The following is a 21,760-nucleotide window of genomic DNA, read 5'->3' as shown; positions in this document are numbered from 1 at the left end:
TTGGGCTCGGCTCCTGCTAAGAAAGACAATCTGATATTGGGGGGCGGGAAGGCAATTTGTTAAGAAGCATAATACCATTTATTCTCAGTTTACCCTTCATATAATATACCCACACCCCAACCTCCTCAGCAGCTGCCAGTCAGAGTTCTAAACAACAGATTAAAGGTAAAGAGGAACAAAATGTCCCGTCCCCCCCACCCCCCTTAATGCAACACTGAAGATGGGAAACTGGTCATTAGAAAGCAGGAAATTGGTTTCCTCCACAACACTTGCTCAGCCTGGCCGCCTGTGTTTCAATAACATCAGCAATGACGTCTTGAGTCTTAATTTGCACTCTTGCAGAGTTAGCAATACGCCAAGTAACTTTAGGCTTGATCGTTCGCTCCCTCAGATTGGTGTAAATCAGGCATCACATGGATTCAGTCATTAAACATGTGTGAGTTGGAATCGGATCCTTTAACTTTTAGAATTTCCTCCGGACTTCACTTGCAACTGAGAACTGTGCCTTTGCATCATGCAAACGATTGCTTTTAAATTATTTGTCTTGTTCTTGCCATTGTGTCTTTTTTAAGGCAGTGAACAGAGAACTAGATCAAACTTTTAACGAAAGCCTCCATCCTGCAGTCACTTCAGCACACCAGTAGGGTTACTGAAGGGAGTAGTTTTACTGAACGTGGGTAACACTTGGGGTGATTCCCTGTTCTGTTATTCCCGCTGGCGCACCTGGCACTGGCCACTGTCCGAAGACAAGACACTGGGCTCCATGGACCTTTGGTCCAACCCAGTAGGACCGTTCTTATGTTCCTGTTTGGGGGACTGGGGCCCTAGGCGCTTGCAAAACGTTACCTTCTCCAAATCAGAGGCATTACTCACACGAATAAAGTAACACCCATGCGTGAGTGTTTGCAGGATCCCTCCTTGCAGTGGAGTTAAGTGACGCACCGCGCCCAGCTGCCTGCAGCTAACGCGGGTTAGAGAGAGAGAAAGGTGGGCACTGATCTAAACTCCAGCTCCAGGTCCGAAGGACTGGATCCTCCCACACCCGCCCCTCCCTCCGCCTCTGGGCTCCTCCTCCTCTAGATTGCTTGATGCAGCTTTCGCTTACTTGAATAGTGGCTAGCGAGCCGCGCGGGAGTTCTCCGGGACTAAGCCGAGGATACAGACAGAAAAAAACGAAAACGAGAGGAGCCCTGGCCGTGGTAGTGGAGTGCTAGGGGTGGTGTCCCCCTTCTCGCCGGCGGGATGAGCCCGGGGCTGGCCAGCATGAGTGCCAGCCTGCTGCTGCTTCTCTGCCTGCTCGCGGTGAGCCACCGATCGGACCCGGGCGCCCCAAGGGAAGTGTGGGGGGGGGGGACTCCGGGGCAGAGCCCCCTTGGCGGGAGGACCTGGAGCGCCCCTTCACCTGGGTGCAGGCTGGGCCGGGGTTGGAGCTCCCTGGGTCTCCCCTGCGCTGCGGAACGTGTCCGGACTTGTGCGCTCCCTTCCTCACGATGGCAGAGCTGGGGGTGGGACTCGCATGGATAAGCAAGCGAGAGGGGTAGGGGGGCTCACCTGGGCACTCTTCAAGCCGTGTTTGTATGTGTGTAACTGCGGGTGGGGGGGGGACGACGAAGGGAGTTGATCACAACAAGCCTGTATGGACAGGTCTGTGCGCTAAAGGCTGCCTGGCTGCGGTAAGCGAAGATGTCCTACCCCCCGGGGAGAAGCCCTTCTACCGGGATAGCCCTGGCTACGCCGGGGGTTAAGCCCTGCCTTACTCGGGGAGGGTGGATTTACGAGCGACGTCGTTACACCCAGATAAAGTCTGTCGTGTAGACCTGGCCGAATACCTGGAGAGCGCTGGGGACTGGGTTCGCTTTGCGCTCTGGCTGCGGTACCCAGCCCCAAGAGACTGCAGGCTCCCCGCACCCCAGGGCCCGGGGGGACTTTCCCTTCTCCTGGATTCTCAGCGCAGGTTCCCTGTGCCGAGGTTTCCTGCTCGGCTTCTTCTGCTGCCGCCAACGCGCCGAGCCCTTGCGAGCTCTGTGTCTTGGGGCGTCTCTTCTGACAATGGGCTGAGAGAGCGCCTGGGGTTAGTAATTTTTCGGGCCCGATCCGGCTGCTCTGACTGAGGAACAAGGGACTTTCTCATTTTATTTTCTAAACTAATAAGGTTTGAGTTTTGGGGAACGTGTTTCTTGGGCTGTGAACTTCCCAGTGTAGTTTGCCCACCCCTGCTTTAGAGCATACACCCAGCCAAACTTTTTTTGGCCCGAGGGCCACATCGGGGTTCTGAAACTGTATGGAGGGCTGGGTAGGGAAGGCTGTGCCTCCCCAAACAGCCTGGCCCCTGCCCCCTATCCACCCCCCTACCCCTTGAGAGGCCCCCCCAGGACTCCCATGCCTATCCGACCCCTCATCCCCTGATTTCAGAGTAACAGCCGTGTTAGTCCGTATTCGCAAAAAGAAAAGGAGGACTTGTGGCACCTTAGAGACTAACCAATTTAGTTGAGCATGAGCTTTCGTGAGCTACAGCTCACTTCCAGGGTATGCATCCGATGAAGTGAGCTGTAGGTCACGAAAGCTCATGCTCAACTAAATTGGTTAGTCTCTAAGGTGCCACAAGTCCTCCTTTTCTTTTTGCTCATCCCCTGACTGCCCCGCCCCCCTGAACCTCTGCCCCATCCAACTGCTCCCTGTCTCCCTGTCTCCCCCAGGATCCCCTGCCCCTTATCCAACCCCCATCCCCTTACCATGCTGCTCAGAGCACCTGCGCTGCCTGGCCAGAGGAGTTGAGGCCGTGGGGGAAGGGGGACAGAAGGGGAGGGGCCGGGGGCTAGCCTCTCTGGCCAGGCAGGACAGCCTCCCCGCGGGCCAGATGCAGCCAGTGGACCGTAGTTTTCCCACCTCTGCTCTAGAGCTTGGAGACTCCTGGAAAAAATGGTAGTTTTGCCATTAGCGTCAGTGGGGGCAGAATTTCGCTCATAATCTGCAGTTCTCTTTGGCTGCGGGAAGTGCAGTTGCTTTTTGGATTCTGGCCTGTCCATGCTGTGGTTGAAACTGGGCCAGCCACCGCTGTGTTCAAAGCAGCAGTCTCGTACCTTGTCTCTTTCCACGTTCCTCCCCTAGTTGATTTCTCTTTGTTCTGCTGTTGACAGCCTTGTCCTAATCTGTCGTTGCTTCTCCCGCTCCCTCATCTGTGCCTCCATCGTCTGCCCTGTATGTCAAACACTTGTATGAACCCATCTCTCAGGTTATAACATCGCCACCGGGAAGGCTATCAGATGTGACTTTTAGAAACAAAAACAAACCCCAAGCAACTTACCGAAAGAAACGGTTCGGCAGTGACGAGCCTCACGTACTGATGTGTTAGTTTAGCGTCACCCTTTTCCTTCCTCTTGTTACCCCATAATTGCTGAGTCATGTCTGAACTTGACCTGAACTCTAACTTTACTCATGTGACTAAACCACTGGAGCTCTATCTGGGAACTACATTCACTTGGGCTCCAGGGGTTCAAGTGTCTGCAAATCAGGGCCTTCACCTGTAAGGACTTTGGGCAGAGTGCATGGCTTCATTTGTTTCTGGGAAGCACTTCAAATGCTTTTGGGTACTTAAAAATAACTTAAGACTGTAATCTCTCTGGGGCAAGGGTCATGAAGCGTTAGGTCAGTTTAGAAGTGTTTTATAAAATGCAATATAGACTTAGTATTGTCTCCTTCACTGATGTGGACGTCAAAGCTTTTTTCAGAATATTGTAAGCCTGGTGTAGATTCTCGGCTGGCTACTTTGCTCCAAAACTTGGTTTTATTGGCAGGAGAGGAAAACGGGGCGCGGGGGGGTGTGTGGCACGCTTAGGCGAGGTCTACACTAAAACTTCAAAGCGTTGCCCATGGAGCGCTCCCGTGGTGCTTTGAAGCGAGTGTGGTCCTGTGTGAGATCTCTCCCAGTGCTCCTGATAGTCCACTTCCAGGAGAGGAATAGCTCTGAGAGCTGGGAGCCTGTCCATGCTAGCGCTTTAAAGGGCTCTAACTTGCTGGCTCAGGGGTGTGAGAAATTGCCCCACTGAGCATAGCAAGTTTGAGCACTAAAATGTAAGTGTAGCCAAGCACCTAGAACTGTGCTGGCCATAAACTATGATGATCTAAGGGCTGAAAACGGATCTATTCTATCTCATATTGCACATGGGGTAACGTGGTTCTGGGTTAGGTTTAAAATATGGCTAGTTTCCTTCTATGCTGCAAAAAATACTGACGTCGGATGTGGCTGTCCAAACTTAGGTTGAAACCGTTTTGTTTCAATCCTTGTTCGAGTAGGGCCATGGGAGGCACTTGCTATATTAAACTACTTGTACTAATGACAGGTTTCAGAGTAACAGCCGTGTTAGTCTGTATCCGCAAAAAGAACAGGAGGACTCGGGGCACCTTAGAGACCAACCCATTTATTTGAGCATAAGCTTTCGTGAGCTACAGCCCACTTCATCGGATGTACCTTCACTTGTACTAATGTCATTTTCATTCTCCTGAACTGTGTTAGGGGCTATTGGAGGTTGCTGTTGGTGAAATTCATTCCTGCGTGGCCAGCCGGCACCATTTAAGTGGTGCCCAGGCCTCGCTGTAGCTCTGTGCATGGCGGGGGGGTGTGAATTTCTCGCTATAAGGGACTCGTACTGCACTAAATAGCAGTCTGCATGATGGACTATAACTGCCCAGGCCTGTCTTCTGGTGGGAGAGTTATGCTCTCTTCTCCAGGCTTGCCTCTTAAAAATATCTCTTATCTGGGAGAGGTCGCCTCTGCAGACAGCTATGTATTAATATTACTAGGGTGAGTAATTTTAAGAACGTCAATCTCATCACTGGTGACTGATTTACGTTTCCTGTTTTCATCTCAAAAAGCCTTCCCTGGCTGTATGGCACGAGCCTCGTGTGTTTTAGCTTTGAGCTCAGTAGAGGACTCTTGCTGGCAAACCTGTGCCTTCGGTGGCCCAATAGGGGCCTGAGTTTACTGCCTGGATGAAGGCCGTGTTCGAGGAAATGCTGTACGGGCCTCAAAGACTCAGCCAGCTTTGCTGAAGGCTGAGAAAGGATCCCACTGACTTCAGTGGAATGGGGATTAGGCTCCTGGAAAGGGATGTGACAGGTTTTCTCAGCGGATGAGGGATATAGCTACGTGACCTTCACCCCACCAATGTGTCTTAACCCTGAGCTGGAGGGACCAATTCAGTCAGTCCTTGGTGTGTGTGCTGGGTGGGAAGGGGTTAGAGAAGAAGGAAGGTCTTATGGTTAAAACGCAGGGTTGAGACAAGGTTATATTCCAGATTCTGCCGCAGATGAATTATGGATAGGTCTATAGACTCAGCTCTGAGCCTCTTCCAAGTCCGATTGTGTGTGGGGACGGGTCAGCAAACACTCAGGACCCAGCTTCTAGAACCTATCTTGGGGGTCTGGGGCTGATCCCAAGTCCCACTGTGATTTGGGTCCAAGCCCTATCATTTTGCAGTGTGGACACAACTCAAGCCACGGACCCAAGTCAGAGGGTCAGCGTGGTGCAGTGGGGGTCATTTGTAGGGCTGTCAGACCTGGATCTAGCAATTGTAAGCCCAGGTTTATAATGCAGTGCCAATGCTCGGCCATAGACTGAGAAACACCGAGTCCATGAGCTCGGGTCCGACAGACTACAGTTTACAATGCAATATAGATATACCTTATGTGATCTTGGGCAAGTCTCTTCATCGTTTGTGTCCGATTCCAAGCTTCTAAACGGGATATGTCCCAACCATAGGGGGCTGAGGCTTTATGTAAAACATGCCCTCTGAAGATCACTCAGGGCTTCTCAGTTTAAATTTTTATCCTTTTGAAGGGAATAGCCAGGAGCTGTCTTTGGGGTGACTGATGTAAGGTGCTGCCATTGGGTGTCTGCTGATAACGTTCTCTCATGTTAAGAACGTTCTGGTGAGCTTCTATTTGCTCCCTTGCTTGGTGAGTTTCAAGTCTTGTGTTTATTGAGACCTGCCTAAGCTACAGATGAAGCTGTTTTTGTTAGAGTTGGGGTTGATAGTGGCTAATTGCAGGTTAGACAGGGTTTATTACTGAGAGGTGAAAGCAGACTTCATTACCTGTGGGTAATTTGAGTGGATATGTGGATTGCTGGTCAAGTTGTAAATGCCTTGTGTTCAATTTGATGGCACTTCTGTGTTTGTCTATTTGTGTCTCTCACAATCACTCTGGAACACCGCATCTGATCAATTCTAAAATTTCCAGGAATGTTTTTGGTCTCAAGGGCCAGAATCATATTAATTGGGAGGGGGAGTGGGGGATACCTTGAGCCCTTGCCATCTGAGTGGTGCAGCTATAACTTTAAGCACCTCTGCAATCGTCTAGATCCGCAGTTCTTAAGCTGTGGGTCGGGACCCCATTTTAATGGGGTCGCAAAGGCTGGCTTAGACTTGCTGAGAGACTGGGGCTGAAGCCTGAGGACTTCAGTCCTGGGCAGCAGGGCTCAGGTTACAGGCCCCCTGTCTAGGGCTGAAGCCCTTGGGCTTTGGTCCCCCTGCCCTGGGCAGTGGCATTTGGGTGGGCTCAGGCTTCAGTCCCCGCTTCTGGGGTCATGTAGTAATTTTTGTTGTCAGAAGGGGATCGTGGTGCAATGAAATTTGAGAATCCTCTGGTCTAGATCAAATGGCCCCATTAACACCTTCCGGGGTAATACTCCTGCTCCTCCTTCCAACGGAGTCATTCAGGGTGTCAGTAGGTTACAATCTCCCAGACAAATAAGGGGAGGTATGGGGATGTGGCCCCAGCAGAGGGGGAGAACTAGGACCCTTGTGTGGGGCTATATAGAACCCCTGGCAGGGGGGAAAACTGGGGAACCATGGTGTGGGGGTGCACTGAGCCCTTAGCATAGGGAAAAGTGGTGCGTGTGTGTGTGGGGAATGGCATACGCACAGAGCATCTGCCATGGGTGGGAGCACATAAAAATCCCTGGCAAGGGGAGTTGCGGAGTGGGTGGCATGCAGGGAGCTTGTGGGAGGAATGGAAGAGTACAGGCAGCTCCTGGTGGGTGCAGTAACTCAGCCGATACAAGCTGGTGCGCGCACCCCTAGTTACATCCACATGCCAGCAGGGTGAGGGGGTTTGTAACCTCCCTAGCTGTATAGAGACACTGCCCCTCACCCGCTCCTCGCTAGCAGGCAACCATGTGGGAGGCTCTGGCTCTTACTCTCCAGAGGCTGGGAGTTCTGTCGGGTGGCATGTGATGGTGGGGTGAGCAAATTTGTTTTTTAGGGGTTGGCGCTCTTGTCATGCATGTCCTCGCTGCGTGAGCCTCAAAGATCTGGCGGCTCAGGAAGTTCTGGCGTACTTCCATCCCAATATCTCACCCCCAGTTTCAGGGCCATGCGGTATCCTTACCTCCTGCCCTAACCTGTGTTGAGTTGTAGCAGCCACCTCTCATTGCAGAAGTGCATGATGCAATCCTGGATCGGGGAGGGGGGTGTTCTTGAAGCACCTCGGGATCTGTGGGGTTGATGAATGCAGCTAAAATGTCAGTGCATTGCCGCAGATGGCTGTGATGTGATGCCTTGAGTTGATGGGATTGTACTGGAGTAATCGAGGATAAGGAATGTCCTCTATTGCAGGGCTCTGGAGTTTCCTCCACCTCAAGCTTTGACCCAAAGCTACTGTTTAACCAGGGGATGGCTGTGGCTCTGGGATAATGGGGAGGGGAAACCAGGGGTGAATTTCACTCTGTCCATCCAGCAAAAGATCTGTGTGCTTGAAGAAAACACGAGAGAGTCTCCCCTGGCTGCTGATGTGTACTTGAAAGTGCAGCCCTGATGCTGCAAAGAACAAACAGAAGTTTGCGCTTGCTATGGAATGGGGGCTGGCCTGAAGAATGTTTACGGATCTGAGTCATCCTAGGTTCAGGGAGCACCATTGCGTGAAACCAGCTGCAGCCAGTTACCTAGCTCACACCCTCCCCAGTAAAAGTGTGTTGAGGGGGTTGGGAGAAGTTTACACAGCTCCGATCTGTACAGTTATTTAATGTCAAGTGCATTTTAATTGTTTCGAACCTTGTTTCCTGCAGAGATTTTTTTTTTTAAGGCTGCTTCTGGCTCCCTCAGGGAACTTTTTCCTTTCTGCTTTTAAAAAACAACAACCTGTGTTCTTTCCAACTGGCCTAGAAAGATTGGGATGAGTGAGGAAGGACTAGCCCAGGTGGTGCCAGAGACTGTGGTGGGAGGGAAAACATGGTCTCTTTTGGTTAGAAAGAGAGGAAGGGAGTGGAAGCTTAGTTTGGTGGAGGGATGATGAAGGCCTGTGGAATGCAGAAAGTGCTACTGGATTGTCTCCACTGTTCCCTGCATAAATTTAGTGCGGGGTGTGGGGGAGGTGGCCGTATCTGAGCTGTGCCTCCAGCAGAAGAATCTAAGGAGATCTTCTTTTTCCCCAAGCTCATCCTGTTTGGGAATGACCACATCCTCCTTCATCCCGTACTTGCTTCTGCAGTCGCACCAGGCTGATTTGTAGGGGGTAGAGACTCTAAATCGTAGACTATCGGGATTGGAAGGGACCTCAGGAGGTCATCTAGTCCAACCCCCTGCTCAAAGCAGGGCCAATCCCCAATTTTTGCTCCAGATCCCAAACAGCCCTCTTAAGGATTGAACTCACAACCCTGGGTTTAGCAGGCCAATGCTCAAACCACTGAGCTATCCCTTGCACCCCTGACATCCCATTGTCTGTTTCTCCATCTCTTGTCCCTTCCCTTTCTCTCTCCCTCCCTCCCTTGTAAGGAGTGTGTATGGGGTGGCAGGGGAGTTTAAGGTAGGTTGCAATCTGATACTTTTGTCCCGGTGTGAATAAAAGTGGGAACTAGTGGGAGGGGCAGATGAGAGGGGGGCGGCAAGTGGCCATGGAGAGGAGACCCCCTGGAAAAAATCTTTTCTTGTGGAGTGTCCTGAGAGAAGACGAGTCCCAGTAACTTCTGGGAGCCTCTTGGATTCCTGTCTTGCCACAGCAAGGGAGCTTTCCCCAGATTTGTTGGGTCATCTGGCTTGTGCTGGAAGTTGGGGAAAGCCATATTCTATTGCTGAAGGTCACAAGTCAGGCACAGAATAACTTCTGTGCCTCAGTTTCCCCACATGTACATGTGGGGGTAGATAACAGTGCCTGCCTCTGTAAAGATGCTCTGATGAAAGGTGCAACAATGTTGTTTTCCTGCAGAGGGGCTGGCTGCACTGTCGCGTGGGGCTGGTATTTTGGCCCAAGATAAATCCAGGGTGTGTCCACACTAACTCCAATCTGACCTCTAGAAGTTGAGGTCTGATGCAACATCCTCCTATGAATGAGTAATGACTGGAGCAGATAAAAACAGGCCATGGATTTCCTGATCTTTTAGACCAGATTAAGGGGAATAACACAAGGTTACCTCATGTTCAAGGCTGTTCATTGAGAGCTCTGGCCTCCTCACAAACTGTGAGGTTGAAGCTTGAGTCACTCTGAGCCTGCTTGTGGCATAGCTGGCAAACTTTTAGCATCGGGGTGGGGTGGGGTGGCGATGCTGTTTTTGCGTGTGCTCCCCTTCCTCCTCCAGCACCTCAATCCCACCACAATTGACCGTTTGTTCGCAAGCACCAGATACAGGTGGGAGAGACCCGTTACAGGGAAATGTTGATAATCCTGCACCCTTCTGTAGGCCCTTACATCTGGGGATCCCAGGAAACCTTTATTAACCTCTCCAGGGGGTTGAGGGCCTCTCTTCTTCCTTGAAGAAACCTGAGCATAGAGAGGGGGAAATGAAGTGCCCAAGACCGCTCAGTAGCAGAGCTGGGACTACAACCCAGGAGTCCTTACTCCCAGTCCTTTGTCCGCATCTTTTTTTTTTTCTTCCCCTTTGAGTATCTCCCAGTCTCACCACCATGCAGCTCTTTCCTGCCGCATGCGCCCCCCTCCCCCAGGCCATGCTTCCCAGCATTCCAGTCTTCAGCCAGATGCTGTGGCTTCAGCAAATCAGCCACCCAAACTCAACTGACCTTCTGTGTCTTTAAATCTACTTTTATAGCACGGAGCCAAGTCAGCAAGTGTCTCGCTGGCCCAGGATCCAGAGGGGCACCAGTTGATCCCCATAGCTTTGAGTCGCAGCACGGAGGACTCTGAGTTCTACAAACACGAAGATCATCTTTGCAGAAAGTGCCCTGCAGGTATGATGCTCCCAGAGCTGCCTTGTCTGCTCCCCTCTCTTCTGCCCACCTGCCTGCACTGTCCCTGCTCTGGGGATAACTAGGAAACTCTGCCGTCCTGCAGCTGCCTGCTGTGTCCTGGGCCTTTGCTATCCAGCCCTGCTCTGTCCCCATCCTGGGGATATAAGGAGGGACTTTGCTCTCCAGCTCTTCCCCGCTCCTTCACCGTCCTGTAGGGGGCATCGCATTCTCCACCCACTGCCCCGTCCTAGGTGTACATGGGGGGGTGAGTTTCCATTGCAATTATGCTGCCTGCTCCAGTTGTGCTTGGTGCATGTGCCACTGGGTCTCTGTGTCCATGTCCATCCCTCCCACCTCCCCAGGATACCAGAGCAGTGGGGTTACCAGTCGCCTCTGAGTAGGTAGCAATCTCTATCTCATTGCTTCACTGGTGCTCACTCGCCTGCAGTAGCACCATAGGAATTGCTAGACTGGATCACACCAGCGTCCCTCTAGCACAGAATCCTCTCTCTGACCATGGTTGGCTCCGGATGCTGCACAGGGTGTAAGATGCCCATGTCTGTTCTAGAGTGGCTGCCCCTTTGCCCCCCGCTCCCACTCTGTGGTCTGCTCCAGGAATGCCTCTTGGGTCCCAGACCTCTAACCATCATCTCTCTGTGAGCAGGGATCCACGCCCCTCTCCCTCCTGACTAGGGGCTTAGACTTGTAGGCCCCTTGCTCTTATCCTGATGAATGTCCAGACCCTGCGGCCTTGGTTTCTCTCCAAGGGCTATGCGTGGTGGTTGTTTATAATGACCAAGTAGCTCTTCTAGAGTACGTTTACTTAATGATAAAAAGGCTCTCTGAGAACATATAAAACAATAAAAGCATCTAAATGCTTTCCCAGTAACACCCTCCCTGGTCAGTCTTATGGAGACCCTGGCAGTTCCACCCCTTCCACAGTGCAAAAGGTCCTGTCTATCTGAGTCAAAATGAAGGTCCCCCTGTCAGTTCAAACTGGCTCCTTATATCCCAAACTCCTGCTTTGTCTCCCAGCCTCCTGCAAAAAGGTCACTGCCCTTTCCCCCAGGGGGTGTGGGTGGGTGGGTGGTCATGTGTAGGATTAGAAGGATTAGTGGGTTTTTTGGTTTGTTTGTTTTTTGTTTTTTTTAAACAGGTAAATGTTTTCACCTTATACCCCCAAACACAAAATCCCATTGATTGAAAATCACAGATACACAAAAGTAAGAAAAATGCTGTTTGGGAACGTAGCGTTTGAATTTCAGGATGTTTACATTGTATATTTTGACATAGGGTGTTGGCCGTTTTGTTTAGCAGTTATAAATATTTAACGTTTTGAATCTCAACATCTGTCACTAAAGGATTATTGCCTGACCACCCATAACTTCCCAAAGCTGTACAAATTGAAATAAACACTGATATTGGTCAAAATTGTATTTAGGCTAGCAGAATAGGTTTGAGTGGAGGTGGGAAGAGGGTCCTATAGAAGACACAGCCTCTAATATTGGGAGAGTCCTGATATAAGCAGGACATCAGGTCACACTAGCCTCCTCATAGGGCTGGCTAGTTGCATAATCCGCTCTGAGATTTTGCATTAATTCCCCATCCCTTTCCCTGTTGTTCGAGTCTGTAGGCCCTCCAACCCAGCAAGCCAGATGTGCATATCTAGAACCTCTATTGACCTTGAGGGCTAGTCCAAGGGCCCACATAGTCTGGGTCACCTCAACATAGCAATTTTTTTTATTTATTTATTTTTTTTGAAATGTTACCTGCTTTGGGAGCTGGCTCTGACATACGGATAAGTCAGAACATTAAATACAATGGTCTCAAGACACTCCTATGGTCACCTCATTACACCCCTGCAGGAGGTAGACTTAGTCTCCTGCTGGTCTTCAGGAGTTATAGATTGGCTTAAACTCTGAAGCAGGAGATTTAATATCACTTCCAACATCATTGTAATCCTAGGTTATCCTAATTATTTATTAGGATATCCATGTAAATTCCTTTTTGAACCTTGCCAAGTTCTTGGCCTTAACTTCCTGTGTCGGAGAGTTCCACAGTCTAATTACCCATTATGTGGGAAGTGTTTCCTGTTATCAGTTCTGAGTTTGCCAACTTTTGATTTCAGTGAATGCAGGTCTAGCCCTTGATTCGTGGAAATGCCACCTGTGTACGCTTAGTCGTGTATCTGTCTCTCTTCACATATCTCCTCCTCCTTCCCTGCAGGTTTCCATGTTGAAGAGCACTGTGTTACCTCAAACACTAGCGGGAAGTGCTCTCGGTGTAAAGAAGGAGCTGAATTCACAGAGTACCCCAATGCGCTTTCCAAGTGCCTGACTTGTCGTGTCTGCAGAAAAGGTACTGAGGAAAAATAGATGCTGAGGTCCTCCGCTCCTCCAGGGGGCAGTTTTTCACTGTACTCAGTTCACCATACGAACGATGGAGTGATTGTAAACTCTGTGGGCCAGGGACAGGTGGCTGGTTCTGTTCGTACAGTGCCTAGCACAATAACCTGCTGGCCAATGACTGGGGCTGTTTGCTGTCACTAGATTACAAATAAGTGGCTTACTCTGTGGTAAATGGAGTACTTGTGGCACCCTTAGAAACTGGTGCCGCAAATACAGACTAACACGGCTGTTACTCTGAAATCTGTGGTAAACGAGTTTCATAGAATCACAGAATATCAGGGTTGGAAAGGACCTCAGGAGGTCATTTAGTCCAACACCCTCCTCAAAGCAGGACCAATCCCCAACTAAATCATCCCAGCCAGAGCTTTGTCAAGCCTGACCTTAAAAACATCTAAGGAAGGAGATTCTACCACCTCCCTATGGTGGAAACGCATTCCAGTGTTTCACCACCCTCCTAGTGAAAAAGGTTTTCCTAATATCCAACCTAAATCTCCCCCACTGCAACTTGAGACCATTACTCCTTGTTCTGTCATCAGCTACCACTGAGAACAGTCTAGATCCATCCTCTGTGGAACCCCCTTTCAGGTAGTTGAAAGCGGCTATCAAATCCCTCCTCATTCTTCTCTTCCGCAGACTAAACAATCCCAGTTCCCTCAGCCTCTCCTCATAAGTCATGTGTTCCAGCCCCCTAATCATTTTTGTTGCCCTCCGCTGGACGTTTTCCAGTTTTTCCACATCCTTCTTGTAGTGCGGGGCCCAAAACTGGACACAGTACTCCAGATGAGGCCTCACCAATGTCGAATAGAGGGGAACGATCACGTCCCTCGATCTGCTGGCAATGCCCCTACTTATACAGCCCAAAATGCCATTGGCCTTCTTGGCAACAAGGACACGCTGTTGGCTCATATCCAGCTTCTCATCCACTGTAACCCCTAGGTCCTTCTCTGCAGAACTTCTACCGAGCCATTGGGTCCCTAGTCTGTAGTGGTGCATTGGATTCTCCATCCTAAGCGCAGGACTCTGCACTTGTCCTTGTTGAACCTCAACAAGAGTTTGACCGAGAGCATCTTGTATTAGAGGGGCTAAAAGTTACTGAGTGATGGGCAGATGCACAGCACCTCCTGCTGGTCTATTATAGCAGGATTAGTGTTCGGCTTTTGGACAACAGAGCAGGCATAAGCAGGTGCAGCACCATTGACTCCATTGTACCTGCATATGCCAGGGCTGGATTTATCCCATTATCTCTATAAAATATAACAAACTGGGCAATTGTCAAGGCTTGAATTGAAGACTTTGAGCTCTGCAGCACAGACCTTTGCTACTTGAGTTAGTGTAGTACTAACCGTCATCGGGCAGCAGTTGTAGGCTATCTTCCATATGGACAAGACGCTGTGGGTGGAGATGCAATGTATGCTTTACGAGTAGGCTGGAAGGATTAGACTTTTATTGGTAAATATCAAGTTCACATATGTACACCCTGACAAATATTTCCATTGATAATGACTGAAATTTACAGATGGGCAAAGTAAGCGAAATGCTGCTTGAGAACTTACGAGAGTTTGGCTTAAGGATATTTACTTTTTTATATTTTGACATGGGATGTTGACAGTGTTTTTTAGCAGTTACAGAATCTCACTGTCATTTAATTGCCTGACGTTCCTCCCCAATGATTTGCCACGGCTATAATAATTCAAATAGAAAATGCTTAAAACTCAACATGGATATCTGTCAGATTTTATATTTGGCGGGGGGAGGGGGAGGACAAGGAAACCTGAATTTTGCCTACCTTATTTACAAGTGTGAGAACGGCTATCCGCTCTTGGGTGTATGGATGCAATCAACCAGCGCCTCCTACAGGAGTGACGGAGGGAGGAGACTTTGGCAAAGAATTCTGGGTAAATTGCTATGCTAAGGAAATGTGACGCAGGATCTTGTCTGTAGAGCAGTCAGGATCTCTAGCCCCAGCAAGAAGGATCTGAGCTCCTCAGTTGAAACCGAGGTAACAGCCTTACCTCGTCAGACCCATTAGTGCAAGAAAAGCCCTTCTTGCTCATTACACGGATGTTGCATGCTCTGTGGGCTTGGGTGAGGTGGTGCTCTAACTGAGTTCTTTCCTGTGCTCTCCAGATGAGGTGCAGCTGAGTCAGTGCAACAGCACCAAGAACACACAGTGTACTTGCAAGAATGGAACCTTCTGCTCTCCAGACCATCCCTGTGAAATATGCCAGAGGTGCAGACCCAGGTCAGAGCTGCTGGTGTGCTGAGTTGGGGAGGAAGCGGGGGAAATACCTGACCCCGGCTGTGGGAGGTGGGTGAGTCATCCGCGCTGAAGCAGAAGCATCTGATGACCCTGCTCTGTAGGCTTGCCCTTAACTCCGTTGTGGGGAATTCTGTGACTTGCCCTGCCCCTGGCTGGCCGGCCTCCCTCGTTCTGATCCATTCTTGTCTTTTTCCCAGGTGTCCTGAAGGAGAAGTGCAGGTCAGTTCCTGCATGCCGCAAAGTGACATCCAGTGTGCGCATCCCACAGGCCCTCCTCCTGCGGCAGGTAAGGGCAGAGGGTTATCGGAGTGGGTGTTGAGGGGAGATGCCTGCAGAAGCAGTGGGAGTTCATGTTTAACTTGGTGCTGTACTTGAAGGAGAAAGGTGGGCATTCAGACTCCCTGGGCCACACACTCAGTGCTGTGAATAAGAAGCGACTTCACTGGAATTGCTGGCTGAGAGGAGAATCTGGCTGTTTTTCGTGAGTGCTTTCTCAGGCCCTGTTTCTTCTCATTCAGATGGCATTACAGGCTGGACAGCAGTTGGGATTGTAGCACCACTCCTCGTATTCATGATCCTGCTTGCAGTCTTGCTGTGGTGTTTTTACAGTCGCAACTCGTCTTCTGGAGGTAAGAGATGCTCACAGGGCGGGGGTCGTCTGACACAGGGAAGGTTGTACATTGAATCCTGGCAGTGAAAAGTGACTCGCTGCAAAGTTTTTTAAGAACACACCTGTGTTTTGGGGGGCCTGTATCTTGGGACCCCACAAACTCTGCCCCTTCCCCTCTGCTGGCATGTCAGCCTTCAGGACTATCTGATGGTGCGTGTGGATCTTGGAGCACTTTGGGGGAAGAACTATCAGCTTTGAACAGAGGTTTTTTTCAACTTTAATTGTGGCGTGGCCAGGCCCTAGCCTGGCCCTTTGTTCTCAAGCTGCCGGCTGCTTGGGGTCTAATCAGCACACAGCTGTGGCCCGCATGACCTCCTCGGGGAGCGGGTGTGGGGGTGTGAGAGAGATTGTGTGGATGCGGCCCACCTAACACAGAGAGCTGCGGCCCACAATGGTAAATAGGTTGAGAACCACTGCCCCTAGTGTAATGGGGAGGGTGGCTTAGCCAGTTGTGGGTCTTGTGGTTGGGTTGTAGCAGCTAAACAGAACTCAAATGGCTTGACTGTGGGGCAGGAATGACTCTGCTCAGGCTTGGCTGCATGCCACCTCCCTCTGCCACCTCCTTCTGCACACGGAGCCTGTGCAAGGGAAAGACAGGAGAGTCAGGGGGAAGGGGTGAAAGCTGCTAATTGGATCCTGTTTCTTTTCCAGGTGATCCTAGAAAGAAATCAGCCAGCTTCAAGGTGAGGGTGAGTCTGATTTTTACACATTCATTCATTCATTTATTCATTCTCTGTCACTCACTACCTACTGGGCTTTCAAAGATCTGCCTGTAACCAGAAAGCATGAGCCTCGTCGGTTCCCATGGGATCTGCATAGGTCCAAGTAAGGAAGCTGCTACCACAGGGTTTCCAAGAGCACAGGGTGGGTGGCGGCTCCTTTTCCTTCACTGTTGGAAAGGGAGGGGCGTTGGGCCAGAAGCTCTCCTAGCTAGGGGGTGGGGACTGTGGAAATGCAAGGACTCAAGCAGTTGTGTGACTCAAGGCAATCTCTGGCCAGGGAGGGTTTTTTCTCTCCCCCCTTCCCCCACTTTCAACTTGGCCTCTGTGAGGTAGCTGATCCCTTGTTTGCATGATCCCCCTCCCCTTCTTCCCTGGAACCCCCCATCGCAGGCACAAACGTAGCGGGCTGTTGACTTCGCAAGCCTCTCATTGTGAGGGGGGGTGTTTGTCCTATAGCACTCTTGTTCTTGTGTCGTGAGTGGAGATGTGGCAATGAGAAAATTAGGGGTTAGATTAGCTAGGGAGGGTGCCAGGAGGGGAGTGCGAGGCCTGGGGTATGGATCTGAACTCCTGCCAGTTGGTCGTCTGAGAATTTGGCTGCACCCAGGTTGGAAAGCAGGCCTCTTCAAGCTGTAAATCTGTCACGGGTGGACAGCCTGGTTTAGTATCAGAGGGGAGTTTAGATTCTACCTGCCCTAGCAGAAATGCAGGGTGGGTTGGGACCCCACCTCTGGATTAGAGATTCTCAGATTGGCCAATATTTCATAGTTAAGCTCTGGAACCACATTCCAACCCTCCACCAAACTTGGGTGCTCAGAATCCAGATCTGCGGGTGGGGGGGTTGGATCCATCTCTAACTTACAGTAGCTTCTGAAATCTGCTTCTTCTGAAGTAACCCTTCAATAGGCCTCTCTACAGTCCTGATCCTTTGGAATTTTATACCTCCAGACCTGGTACTGCTGGTTTTAGAGAGAGTCTTTTTTTTTTATTTTTTTTCTTTTTAGTTTTCCTTAACGAAGGCTCACATCCTGTCACCACTGAGGAACTGCGCTCGAGGGAGGCTGGGAACTCAGGACAACATACGGAATGAACAGTTGGATCAGGAATCCCAGCATGGGTTGCTGGCTGTATCAGGCCGCAAAGAAGCTGTAAGGAAGGATAGCCAATGTGAGACTACGGCTCTGTCTGCAGTAGCCAGTGCCCCCAAGCAGGAGGTAACTTACTGATGTGCCCTTACTGCATGTACTAGATCCTAAGACTTAATCGGGTAGATCTCCATCCCTTTTTAACGTCTGACTGGTGCAAGTTTCTCTTAGAAACATAGACTTTAAGGTCAGAAGGGACCGTTATGATCGTCTAGTCCAACCTCCTGCTCAACGCAGGTCATGGAATCTCGCCCACCCACTCCTGTAACAAACCCCTAGCTGATGTCTGAGCTATTGAAGTCCTCAAATTGTGATTAAAAGACTTCAAGGTGCAGAGAATCCTCCAGCAAGTGACCTGTGCCCCATGCTGCAGAGGAAGGCAGAAAACACCCAAGGCCTCTGCCAATCTGCCCTGGAAGAAAATTCCTTCCCGACCCTCAAATATGGTAATCAGCTAAACCCTGAGCACGTGGGCAAGACTCACCAGCCAGATACCCAGGAAAGAATTCTCTGTAGTAACTCAGATCCCACCCCATCTAACGTCCCATCACAGGCCATTAGGCCTATTTATCATTAGTAGTCAAAGATCATTTAGCACTAGTAGTCAGTTGCCAAAATTAGGCTATTCTATCATGCCATCCCCTCCATCTTCTAACCAAGCAGCTTCTTGAGAGCTGAAGATCACAAGTTCAGTCTTTGCCACTGGGGGGACAAGGTGCCTGTGGCCACAGTGCCCTAGCATGAGTCTACTGATAAAGTGATTTCAGTCTCCAAGCCCCATCCCTTCCCTGTGGGACTGGCTGATCTAGTGCTCCTGGCCAGGGAAGGGAGTAATGAGGGTTAGCAATGCAGGATCTCCCAGCCAGGCCTGGTCTCTTGTGGCATGTGGAAGAACTGCAGGGTCTGCTTCCTGCAGCACTTAACAATATCCCAGGCTGAGCAGAAGCCTTGTAACCCTGGGGTGCTGAACACTCTGCACAGATACCCTGGGTCATGAGCAGGGTCATGGCTTTTTTCCTCCTCTTGTGGAGTGGCAGGGCTGTTCCCCATACCCCAGGTTAGGGGTCCCAGCATATCACTGCTCAGCACGTTCAGATGATCCTTGTACAGTAGTTTCAAATGAAGGGTCTTGCAGGAAAGGCAGACTACTCGGCATAAAATCCCCTGCATGACTCAGCATCAGCCGGGGAGAAGAGGAAAGTCCCCCTTTTGCTGGTGGTTACTGGTAGCTGGTAACATCAGTGTGCACTGCATTACAGGTTGCTGGGGGCTTCGATCTGAGAATCCAGCCCAGTAACCATGGGATGGAGGAGATCCTGGAAATCAAGAGCAGCTCTGCCCAGAGGCTCAGACAGTTGCACTCCGACCTGCCCCATAGGGATCTTTCTGTGTGTCAACCTGTTGCCTAGGGTAATGTAGATGTGTTGTCGTCTTTCCATGTGTTGTAGAGAAACCCAGCATCTCAAATGGCGAGCGGGAGGAGGAAACTGGTTCCAGGGAGAGGAAAGGACCCAATAGAGAGTAAGTGTTCTAGGGCTTTGGGCCTGCATGGGATGTGTTGTAGCCCCAGTGGGTGCGTTCTGAGTGTCACTGCACTCCCCTCCCCAGTAGCTGAAAACAGGGCTGGTCAAAATACTTTAGCACAAAAGTTATTTCTCACTTAATTTTTTTTAGCTGAAATCTAAACAAACTGTCATTTTGGGTTTTGGTTTGATTTCTCCCCCTTCTTTGCATAAAACAGGGAGGGGAGGAAAGAATAGAAAGGGGAACTTGCAATTTTTTTGGTCAGAAAAACTTAGGAGACAAGTCTTCTATTAACTTTCCCTTCGTGTGAGAGGCCGTTTCTTGAAGAGTGGCTGACACAACCTCCCTTAGCTCTGGATAAAAGTCACCTTGCCCTGGCAGACAAAGGATCCCTGGAGGAGAAAGGGAACCTTAGTGGGGATCATCCTTTCCCTGTGTGTTCCTGATTGTGCTATAGCTCAGGGTTAACTGTCTGGGGTCCAAAATCCATGTCCCAGTGATCTTCCGGGCGGCCTATTCCCCATGTGGCTGTGAAGAAGGGGGGTGGGGGGAGGGAGAATAAGGATGGTGACTGGCATTTTGTATAGTCTGAGGCAAATAACTGTTTCCTTTAAAAGGGATAGGGTTAGCCCGTTAACACAGTTAATAGCAACAAAAGTGAATTATCCCCATGCTTCAGGGCATGATCTGATTACCAGGGTGAGGTGGGGTCAGGAAGAAATCTCCCTGCTTCTCCCGTGGGATAATATTGCAAAATGAGTATGGGTAGAGTTACATCCAGAGTCTGATGGGGCATATAGGAGTAGCTGAACTAGTGTAGTGTGATGGGATATGGAAGCTACCAGAAGAGATGGGTAGGTTGCTAGGGACACTGGAAATGCATTATACTCTCTCTACCCTGTTCTCATGGGGTGTTTGTGCCCTGGCTCTTTCCCTCAGCTTTGCGGTGCTCCTTCGACATCTTCACTCAAGAAGTGCCCTTCAAGGACTGGAGACGGTTTGGGAGAGCCCTCCTCCTCTCGGAAAACGAGATTGAGATTGCGGAGAGGAGCGACAAGTACTCACAGGAGCCACATTACCAGATGTTATGCACCTGGCTGAACAAAGCCGGCATAGGGGCCTCTGTCAACCACCTACTGGAGACACTAGACAAGATTGATCTCAGGGGCGTCGCAGACATTATCTGCTCCAAGCTTATTGGCCTTTATGAGGAAGAAGAATTAAACTGAACAACAGGGTGGGATTGTCTTGCTTCTCTCCAAGCCATAACCACAAATGCCTCTGAAATCCTGGATACCCCTTGCCCAAAGATTCCCCTGGGCTGCTCCTGAGTAAGGCATCCTTGATAGATACCAGCTGGGCTGGGGGAGTTGGTTGTCTTCTAGAGACACAAGAGCCTTGCAAGCTCTCTAGGAAGAGTGTGATGCTGCCAAAGCTGTTGAACAAACCCCAGGTTCTTCCTCTGAATGACAGAATTGAAGTTACTGTGAGACATCCAGGCTGGGATTTCCTTGTAACACTCCTGTTGCAATGACTCTGCTAAGACATTATTGTGGAGCACCAGTGGAATCTTACCCCGGTGGGTATTGGCATCGCCTGGCTCTTTCCAGCTGCAGGGACTTGGCTATCGGCAGCTGCAACTGGCAAAGCTGGTGTGTTTGTCATTCAGGGCTCCCTCTGAAAGCTCTGACTAAATGTTATACCTCCTGCCGCTGCTGCTGGATGCTTCAGCCTTCTAGAAAACTTGTCAAGCCTCAGCCAGCTGGCCAGAGCTTCTACCTCCATCTGTGGCAGGCAGGTTTTAACTGGTTCCTGGGTCATTTGTTACCCACTGTATATTTTAGCTGTAGATACCAGTTTTATTTGCTGTAGGGGTTAGAGCATCTAGTACCTAAAACCTGAGGACTCTACTGGAATGAGGAGCAAATAACTGTCTACCCTATTGGTACTGAAACTGTGATCCAGGGGAGTTTTGGTGTCTTTTAGAAGATGCTGACTCCCAGCAGAGAGGAATGATGGCTCAGTGGTTAGGACACTACTTGGGAGACCTGGGTTCACATCCTTGCTCTGCCACAGATTTCATGTGGGACCTTGGGCAAGTCCTCTGTGCCTCCATTCTCCTTCTGAATAATGGGGATAATAGCACTGCCCAACTTCACAAGGGGTTGTGAAGTTCAGTCTTTCTCCCCTATCAGATGCATGGGGACGCCAGTCCGGACGCCAGTCCAATTATCTTTTGTGCATAGTTCAGGGACAATTTTATTGGCTGTTGGAATTACCTGCAGTTACTGAACTGGCTGAACTTGACTGCAAGGGGCGACCATCCAGCCCTCCAACAAGCCAGACTGGCACCTGCTGGCCGGTCGCCGCTATCCACCACGTCAGCCCTTGGTAGCGGGCCTCTGCTCAGCATGACGGCTGTCTAAGCTGCACTTCCTCACGTCCAGCATCTCATGGAAAAGAGAGAGGCTACTCATGCTTGAATGTCAAAATTACCCTCCCCTTCCCTTCCCTGACACGATCCCTCCCTGGGTTTTTTTAAAGCTGTGCTTAAAACAAGAAGCAAGAGTAGGTGCCATATTTATGTATTTATTAGGAATTTTAAATGTAAATTAACTTAAAAGGTAATATAAAAATAGGATATTTTTTTTTCCTTTTTCCTGTGTGTGGTAGTTGTTTATACAGAGCTCTGGCCCAGCCAGGATTTTTAAGTATTTCCAGTTTTTATACATGACTTGTATGAAGGAAGAATAAACTTTTTATATGCGACAATTTCTCTTCTTGTCTCTCTCCCCCCTGCTCCCCGCAGCCTTCAGCCACAATGTTGACATAATGGTCTGGGTTTCAGCGGAGATG

At 50.1% G+C, this 21,760-nt stretch overlaps 1 protein-coding gene across 3 annotated transcripts in view; it reads left to right on the top strand.

The window, feature by feature from the left end:
• Nucleotides 1–1,007: 1,007 nt before the first annotated feature.
• Nucleotides 1,008–21,760, top strand: part of LOC144257547 (tumor necrosis factor receptor superfamily member 10A-like) — a 30,004-nt gene continuing 9,251 nt past the window's right edge. Inside the window, exons 1-10 of one of the 3 annotated variants that reach the window (XM_077805527.1) lie at nt 1,017–1,302; nt 10,037–10,175; nt 12,402–12,533; nt 14,711–14,825; nt 15,041–15,129; nt 15,362–15,472; nt 16,165–16,196; nt 17,240–17,449; nt 18,829–18,901; nt 19,844–21,676. In XM_077805527.1, the coding sequence (XP_077661653.1) occupies nt 1,243–1,302; nt 10,037–10,175; nt 12,402–12,533; nt 14,711–14,825; nt 15,041–15,129; nt 15,362–15,472; nt 16,165–16,196; nt 17,240–17,449; nt 18,829–18,901; nt 19,844–20,133 (1,251 nt within the window). In that variant the 5' untranslated portion in view covers nt 1,017–1,242 and the 3' untranslated portion in view covers nt 20,134–21,676. Of the gene's footprint in view, nt 1,303–10,036; nt 10,176–12,401; nt 12,534–14,710; nt 14,826–15,040; nt 15,130–15,361; nt 15,473–16,164; nt 16,203–17,239; nt 17,450–18,828; nt 18,902–19,843; nt 21,677–21,760 lie in introns of those variants that run through there. The other 2 variants (XM_077805526.1, XM_077805528.1) reach the window with 2 other exon arrangements.

The sequence above is a fragment of the Eretmochelys imbricata genome, chromosome 26 (assembly GCF_965152235.1).
Source record: "Eretmochelys imbricata isolate rEreImb1 chromosome 26, rEreImb1.hap1, whole genome shotgun sequence".
NCBI classification, from domain to species: domain Eukaryota; kingdom Metazoa; phylum Chordata; order Testudines; family Cheloniidae; genus Eretmochelys; species Eretmochelys imbricata.
Note: the sequence above shows the minus strand (reverse complement) of the source record. Positions and strands in the feature narration are given on the sequence as shown.